The sequence below is a fragment of the Salvelinus alpinus genome, chromosome 9 (assembly GCF_045679555.1).
Source record: "Salvelinus alpinus chromosome 9, SLU_Salpinus.1, whole genome shotgun sequence".
Taxonomy (NCBI): Eukaryota; Metazoa; Chordata; class Actinopteri; order Salmoniformes; family Salmonidae; genus Salvelinus; species Salvelinus alpinus.
In genome coordinates, this window is record NC_092094.1 from 72,114,140 (window position 1) to 72,123,101 (window position 8,962).

The 8,962-nt window shown below is 43.0% G+C and overlaps 1 protein-coding gene across 1 annotated transcript; it reads left to right on the plus strand.

The window, feature by feature from the left end:
• The first annotated feature begins 1,451 nt into the window (after positions 1-1,451).
• On the plus strand, positions 1,452-3,387 carry LOC139530589 (mitochondrial fission regulator 1-like). The gene is made up of 3 exons (XM_071327125.1): positions 1,452-1,583; positions 2,934-3,041; positions 3,179-3,387. The coding sequence occupies exons 1-3, from the start codon at positions 1,569-1,571 to the stop codon at positions 3,293-3,295; spliced, it is 240 nt and encodes a 79-aa protein (XP_071183226.1). The 5' UTR covers positions 1,452-1,568; the 3' UTR covers positions 3,296-3,387.
• The last annotated feature ends 5,575 nt before the right edge of the window (positions 3,388-8,962 follow it).

The following is an 8,962-nucleotide window of genomic DNA, read 5'->3' on the forward strand; positions in this document are numbered from 1 at the left end:
AGTTGTAACTCACCCGATTCATCTTGTAAAACAGCTAATTATTAGAATCCGGTGTGCTAGATTAGGGTTGGAATGAAAACGATGGTAGCGCTCCAGCAACAGGGTTGGAGAGCCCTGTTATAAAATCTGCATAAAATGCATCCTCCAATTGCAACGTCTGCCTATGCCCACACACAGGCCTATTGTCTCAAGAAAAATTTATATTTTTAATACCCTCAAACACCAAGTTAGGAATACCTCATTTAAAAATAGGCCGTCATCACAGTCAATCGTGAATGATAATTATTTAAGTTTTACCGGTGAAACCGCATCTGCATGCCAATCATTTGATTGATCTCAATCAGTTTCATGGGAATGGCCTATGCATTTCGATCTTCTTGAATTACTGTTTTGTGAGCGTGTTAGAGCAGATGATAAACTATTAGCCTTTCTTGTATCAAATCAATTGACCAAGTAGTGAACATAAATAATTACTACGTAGAATTGCAGGAAATTTGTTTTAAAACAGCCATAAAATCAAGCTTTTGGTGTGGTACATTCATGCACTTCAATAAACCATCACCTAAATGCATCATTACCTCCAACTTGGCCCAAATCACATTTCCAATTTCCCACTCCGACATAGCCTACCAAGCTAGAGCGGGCCTTGATTCTCAACCAATAGCCAATATAGGCTAAATATCCCAAGCAGGCCTACAGCAACTTCCAGAGAGGGTCAGGCTCTTGGGCTTTGCGGTGGCCACACTGGTTTAGGTGTCCTCGGCAGAACGTTGTTGCTGTAACCAAGTGGTCACATATCGTTCTGGGTTCAACTGCGCAAGAGCAGGTCGGTGGAGTTTTATGAATATCAAGGCAGACGTTCTGAAGTTGTCAAGCCTCCAACAGGCCTCTACAGTGAAGACAGGGAAGAAACTACCATTATTTGGTTGTCGTTCTATTGTTTTTCATGGATTTTGTGTGTTTAATTAAATATAATTTATTTATAATTGATAAAAATACATTTTCTGTGTATTCTCACATTGAAAGCACTACACACCTACTGACTTGTGAAGCGAAGACAGACTGCACTATTACATCAATAAAAACAACATTTGGGGGGGGGAAATGTTTTTGTCACAGAAGTAGTGCACTGGGCCTTTAATAGTCCTGTATTAGCATACATATATAGCCTTCTGTAGTGCGAAATAATTGCAGCACCCACACCCCCAAACTACTTCCAGCGGCTATGAAGCAAAAAAATAATTTTATAACTTCCAGATGTTTGTGTGTGGCCTGGGGTGTAATCATTAGTGCACGCTGTAGCATACAGTTGCAAAACGTTTCGCATCGAACAAATTCAGGTAGAATTGTTTGTTTTCGTTTAGTTGCTAGTAAATACCACCATCCATTCTGTTGATAATCTATAGCTCATCAATGCTCACTGTCAACATGTGTGTTTGTCTCCTTTACAGATGTTGGAAGACCTAACTATCAGCATCTGAAGACTGCTTACTAAACACACAAGTAGCCAACTGAGCCCAGCACCGATTTGGTGTCCTCTGCACAGTGTATAAGCAAGATCAATCACCATGGAAACCGAAGCAGTAAGTTAGATAGCTAGATACACTACATGACCAAAAGTATGTGGACACCTGCTCGTCAAACATGTAATTCCAAAATCACAGGCATTAATAATGGAGTTGTTCCCCCCTTTGCTGCTATAGCAGCCTCCACTCTTCTGGGAAGGCTTTTCATAGATGTTGGATCATTGCTGTGCCACAAGAGCATTAGTGAGGTCGGGCACTGATGTTGCGCGATTAGGCATGGCTCGCAGTTGGCGTTCCATTTCATCCCAAAGGTGTTCGATGGGGTTAAGGTCAGGGCTCTATGCAGGCCAGTCAAGTTCTTCCACACCAATCTCGACAAACCATTTCTGTATGGACCTCGACTTTTGCACGGGGGCATTGCCATGCTGAAACAGGAAAGGGCCTTCCACAAACTGTTGCCACAAAGTTGGGAGTACAGAATTGTCTAGAATGTCATTGTATACTATAGTGTTAAGATTTCCCTTCACTGGAACTAAGGGGCCTAGCCCGAACCATGAAAAACAGCCCCAGACCATTATTCCTCCTCCACCAAACTTTACAGTTGGCACTATGCATTGGGGCAGGTAGCATTTTCCTGGCAACCGCCAAACCCAGATTCTTCCATCAGACTTCCATCAGACTGCTTTACACCACTCCAGCCGACACTTCTCATTGCGCATGGGGATCTTAGGCTTGTGTGCCTGCAGCTGCTCGGCCATTTAAACCCATTTAATGAAGCTCCCGACAAACAGTTCTTGTGCTGACGTTTCTTCGAGAGGCAGGTTGTCACTCGGTAGTGAGTGTTGAAACAGAGGAATGACTATTTCTACGCATTTCAGCACTTGACGGTCACGGTGTGTGAGCTTGTGTGGCCTACCACTTTGTGGCTGAGCCGTTGTTGCCCATAGATGTTTCCACTTCACAAATTTGTCAAACTGACTTTTTGGAAAGGTGGCATCCTATGACGGTGCCATGTTGAGTCACTGAGCTCTTCAGTAAGGCCATTCTACTGCCAATGTTTGTCTATGGAGATTGCATGGCTGTGTGCTCGATTTTATACACCTGTCAGCAACAGGTGTGGCTGAAATAGCCGAATCCACATACTTTTGTATATACACTGTAGCTATTATCTAGCTATTTCTAAAGATTAAAAGCATGCATTCTGTAGAGTAAGGTTACTAACAAGAGTTTGTGGTGGCCTGGGCCCTGGGTGCCAGTTGTTTTCTACTCTCCTGCCAACTCCTGACGGAATTGTCTTGTGTGGCTTGACAATAACAACAAAGCTGGCAAGAACACAAACAGATCTGGGACCATGCTAAGTTTGTGGATGTTTGAAAAAGTAACATCACATTTCTTACCACTATTCAGGAGGTTATTCCTATTTGGCAGAACAAGCCTCATGGATCGACTCGCAGTGTGGTGAGGAGAATAGGCTCCCTTGTGCCCATGAAACTCCATCCCAGGGCATGTTTCCAGGTAAATATGGTATTTTCCAAATTCAACACATGCCATAATAGTACACATAGTACAGACATTGACTTTGTCAGAAGGCAGACCTTGTTGCCAAATTCCATTGAAGGTGCTAACCAAGAGCACTTGCATCTGTTTACCAGGAACTTCTAGGCCTCCCTCCGCTGCGGCCCATGGATGGCCCCATGGTGCCCACACTGGCAGACATTGCCTGGATTGCAGCAGATGAGGAGTCTGAGACCTATGCCAGAGTGCGGTAAGAACGTGCTTCTCTCACCCACAGTGCCAAATAACGGTCTGCTAATCTCGAGGATAGTCCTTTAGTGGGGCAGCAAAAATTGTCGGCAGCTATCGTGGGGTCGAAATGATTGGCTTGTAAATGTTTTTTTTAACCTTTATTTAACTAGGCAAGTCAGTTAAGAACAAATTCTTATTTACAATCTCTGGCAAAGTTAGCTATATTAGACCTATTCATGGGTTGCACCTCCATCACTCTGTTGCGTAGTTGCATTTATTATGAACATTCAACAGACGCCGTGGCCATATTGTTGCCCAAACGTCCTGTGAATCACAGTATTCTGAAAGGGGGCTAATGACTGTTTAGTCTAAAATACACGGTAGTGATCTGGAAATACGATGGCATTGCTAAAATAGGCAACTATTTAGTAGGAATCAGCTTTGCCATTATCATGTTGTCAAATTTGCTTTAAACAGATGACAATGCTGTCATTAGCTAGCAAAGTTTGTCCAAAATAGCTAGCAATGTTAATGCCCTCAATCCTAGCTAGCTAGCTAATGTTATACTGCTTCTAAAGTCAATCTGGAGACATCAAATTTTATTTGTCACATGCGTCGAATACAACAGGTGTAGACCTTACCGTGAAATGCTTACTTACAAGCCCTTAACCAACAATGCAGTTCAAGAAAGAGTTAAGAAAATGTTTACTAAATAAACTAAAGTAAAAATGAAATACAAATAAAAAGTAACACGATAAAATAACAATAACGAGGCTATATACAGGGGGTACTGGTACCGAATCATTGTGCAGGGGTACAGGTTAGTTGAGGTAATTTGTACATGTACACTGCCGTTCAAAAGTTTGGGGTCACTAAGACATTTCCTTGTTTTTGAAAGAAAAGCATTTTTCCCCCATTTAAAATAACATCAAATTGATCAGAAATACATTTTAGACATTGTTAATGTTGTAAGTGACTATTGTAGCTAGAAACGGCAGATTTTTAAATGGAATATCTACATAGGCGTACAAAGGCCCATTATCAGCAACCATCGCTCCTGTGTTCCAATGGCATGTTGTGTTAGCTAATCCAAGTTTATCATTTTAGAAGGCTAATTGATCATTAGAAAACCCTTTTGCAATTATGTTAGCACAGCTGTAAACTGTAGTACTGATTAAAGAAGCAATAAAACTGGCCTTCTTCAAACTAGTTGAGTATCTGGAGCATCAGCATTTGTGGGATCGATTACAGGCTCAAAATGGCCAGAAACAAAGACTTTCTTCTGAAACTCGTCAGTCTATTCTTGTTCTGAGAAATGAAGGCTGTTCCATGTGAGAAATTGCCAAGAAACTGAAGATCTCGTACAACGCTGTTTTCTACTCCCTTCACAGAACAGAGCAAACTGGCTCAAACCAGAATACAAAGGAGTGGGAGGCCCCAGTGCACAACTGAGCAAGAGGACAAGTACATTAGAATGTCTAGTTTGAGAAACAGATGCCTCACAAGCCCTCCACTGGCAGCTTCATTAAATAGTCCCCGCAAAACACCAGTCTCAACGTCAACAGTGAAGAGGTGACTACGGGATGCTGGCCTTCTAGGCAGAGTTCCTCTGTCCAGTGTCTGTGTTCTTTTGTCCATATTAATCTTTTATTTTTATTGGCCAGTCTGAGATATGGCTTTTTCTTTGCAACTCTGCCTAGAAGGCCAGCATCCCGGAGTCGCCTGTTCACTCTTGACATTGAGACTGGTGTTTGACCACCTAGCTAGGTAGCATTATCATCTACAAACCAAACACACTAACGTTATGTCAGCAATTTGCATAACTAGCTTTAGCTAGCTAAAGTTAGCTAGTTTAAATGAAGGCATGGCATCTTGTGGGGTTTATGCAGTGTAGCTGCATGATGCTATTATTAGATTTCTTTGAATACAAAGCAGTCCAAATACAGAAGATGTTAGCTAGCTACCTAAGTATCCATGTTAGCTAGCTTGAACTTTGAACACACTAAGGTTAGCAGCTAACATAGCTTGCAGGCTACAAATGCACTTATGTCCCAGCTAGCACAGTGGATCTGGGCAGATTCCGGCTGAGAGTCGGGGCACTTGGCTGAGAGTCACTCGGCCGACGTCATGTGGCCTGAGTCTGGGCCGCTTCGGCATTATTACTTATGGCTAGGATGCGGGGATTGAGCTTGGGCCGATTCCGGTGACAGTTATCTGGCCCAAATGTATTACTTGGGGCTCGGGCCGATTGGGGCTACTCTCTGGCAGATGATTTCACATGGTGCTTTATTTATATAACGCATTTATATTAACATTTCCTATTTATTTTTCTCCGTATTTTTCATTGTTTATGTAATCAAAAAATACAATTGCAATTTAAATGAAATTCTTTAAGAGCCCTGTGTAGTATTTTGATACTTTGTGCAAGGCAATTGATAAGCATCAAAAACTTTGGATTGAGCCTCCAGAGTGGTGTAGCGGTCTAAGACACTGCATCGCAGTGCAAACTGCATTGCTACAGATGCTGGTTCGAGACCCGTGCCGACCGTGCCCGGGAGACCCATGAGGTGACGCACAAGTGGCCCAGCGTTGTCTGAGTTAGGGGAGTGTTTGGCTGGCCGGGATGTCCTTGTCTCATCGCGCTGTAGCGATTCCTGTGGTGGGCCAGGCGCATGCGTGTCAGCGACACAAAATATTTTTTTTGTGGATGGGTATAATTTGTATGTATAATATTAACGTTTAAAATTACTAAATCGGGTAATTTTGTATACATTTATTTAAATTTGCATCGGTCCATTTCTGGGGGTGATTATGGTAAGATGCCGGCAAAAGATGTCGGCTGAATTCTGGTAAAAGGAAACGGCCGATGTACTTGGGCCAATTCTGGGCAGTCATTCATTTTGATTCTGGGCCGATTAAGAGCCTCCTGTAATAATCAACCACACTCCACACTGCCCTTTCTCACCTGGACAAAAGGAACACCTATGTGAGAATGCTGTTCAGTGAGTACAGCTCAGCGTTCAACACAATAGTGCTCACAAAGCTCATCACTAAGCTAAGTACCCTGGGACTAAACACCTCCCTCTGCAACTGGATCCTGGACTTCCTGACGGGCTGTCCCCAGGTGGTAAGGGTAGGCAACAACACATCTGCCATGCTGATCCTCAACACGGGGGCCCCTCAGGGGTGCGTGCTTAGTCCCCTCTTGTACTCCCTGTTCACCCATGACTGTGTGGCCAAGCACAACTCCAACACCCTCATTAAGTCTGCTGATGACACAACAGTGGTAGGCCTGATCACTGACAACGATGAGACAGCCTTTAGGGAGGAGGTCAGAGACCTGGCAGTGTGGTGCCAGGACAACAACCTCTCCCTCAACATGAGCAAGACAAAGGAGCTAATCATGGACTACAGGAAAAGTAGGGACGTACACGCCCCCATTCATATCGACGGAGCTGTAGTGGAGTGGGTCAAGAGTTTCAAGTTCCTTGGTGTCCACATCAACAACAAACTATCATGGTCCAACTATCATGGTGTTTGGACTCCAAACACACCAAGACAGTTGTGAAGAGGGCACAACAACACCTTTTCCCCCTCAGGAGACTGAAAAGATTTTGCATGGGTACCCAGATCCTCAAAGTTCTACAGCTGCACCATCGAGAGCATCCTGACCGCCTGGTATAGCAACTGCTCGGCATCTGACTGTAAGGTGCTACAGAAAATTGTGCATACAGCCCAGTACATCACTGGGACCAAGCTTCCTGCCATCCAGGACCTATATACTAGGCGGTGTCAGAGGAAGGCCCCAAAAAATTGGCAAAGACTCCAGTCACCCAAGTCATACACTGTTCTCGGCAAGCGGTCCCGGAGTACCAAGTCTAGGTCCAAAAGGCTCCCTAAACAGCTTCTACCCCCAAGCCATAAGACTGAACAATGAATCAAATGGCCACCCATACTATTTACATTGACCCTCCCACTTGCTGTTTATTATCTATGCATAGTCACTTTACCCCTACCTACATGTACAAATGACCTCGACTAACCTGTACCGCCACACATTGACTCAGTACCGGTACCCCCTGTATATAGCATCGTTATTGTTATTTTGTTGTGTTAATTTTTTATTTATTTTGTATATGTTTTCTTAACTCTATTTCTTGAACTGCATTGTTGGTTAAGGGCTTGTAAAGTAACCGTTTCACGTTAAGGTCATCATATATTGTATTTGGCGCATGTGATCAATAAAATGTTGTTTTATTTGTTACTGTGTGTATATTTTTTTGTAGGCTTGTCTATTGGTCATTAAGATTGTATGTCTTTCTGCATGGATATGCACAGGAACTCTGTGGCATAAAGTAATGTCATTGTTGCAGGGATTATGATGACCTGTTTCACATGCTCTAACCAATGCGCTTTTCCTAGACAAGCATAGGGCTTGTCTTCTTAAAGTGATGGGCTTTGGCATTGAAACTGAAAAAACACTGACCCACCCATGCCTCAGAAACTCATCAAGGACATTGTATTAAAAATAGCCTGACTATGTGACCAATGTTCCCAAAAAAGAAATTTGCCACTGAACAAATTTCAGGTCTGCTGAACGCAAACTTGAATGTTGTGAAAATTCTGTGCAACTTCCAGTGTGTGTTTACTCTGAACACTGAGGCTGTACCCACTTTTTAAATTACAGTTTTAAGTGGCTAAGTAGGCTCGTGTGGGTATTTGATCATCATTTGGGCTCCCGAGTGGCGCAGCAGTTTGAGGCACTTCATCTCAGTGCAAGAGGCGTCACTACATTCACTGGTTCGAATCCAGGCTGTATCACATCCGGCCGTGATTGGGAGTCCCATAGGGCGGCGCACAATTGGCCCAGCGTCATCCGGGGTAGGCCATCATTGTAAATAAAAATTTGTTCTTAACTGACTTGCCTAGTTAAATAAAGGTTAAATAAAAAAAATCTAAATAATAATGTAGGCCTACCAGAGTGGCCTACCATCAAAAAAAAGAAAATGTATCCCATAACATTTTAACATGTTCTATCATTCAGCCTACAGTAGCAGCCAATGTGTGGTGTTCAATGGAGGCCTACATTCCATGACACAAAATAAATACAAATGCAGGGTTTGAAATTAACCTGTTTATCCACTTGTCCTTCAGACAAGGAGGTGACTGCAAATGTTTTCGTTTGATGCAAGAAACTACTTTACAAAATAAAATGCATTATTATTTCCAAACCATTATTACAAATGACCCTACACCTCTGCCTATTGGCTACTTAGCTTATTCAAGCCTGCATCAAAATACAACACTGCCCCTTTAAGACCACAAAAAGCTCTTTACCTGATTCACTTTTCAAAGATGTGTAGAAAAGTACACGTTTTATGCTCTTGTAGGAAGCAATCAGACTACAAATGAACTATAACTGGGCTAATAACTCGCAGGGAAAACTCTAGAAAGTGAAGTTCAATCTCATGCTTCTCTCAGTGGGCTGATATTTCTTCTGCTTGGCAGTCCTGGGGGAGCTGCGCGGCAGTCTCGGGGCTACTGCGTGCCCGCGAGCAGCTTAGAAGGAACATTGCATGTGACAACAGTGCAGGAGACGAGTTGATTGCCAATCTGTGTCCCTTTTTTAAGGCTCTGTCTGTCCCAATTCTGAGGTTTATTAATGGGAAAATGATGGTATCTAAATTAAC

Excerpts from the sequence above, each read along its gene's own strand:
- LOC139530589 (XM_071327125.1), top strand. Across the intron at positions 3,042-3,178 it reads ATCCCAGGGCATGTTTCCAG|GAACTTCTAGGCCTCCCTCC; the intron begins GTAAATATGGTA and ends TCTGTTTACCAG.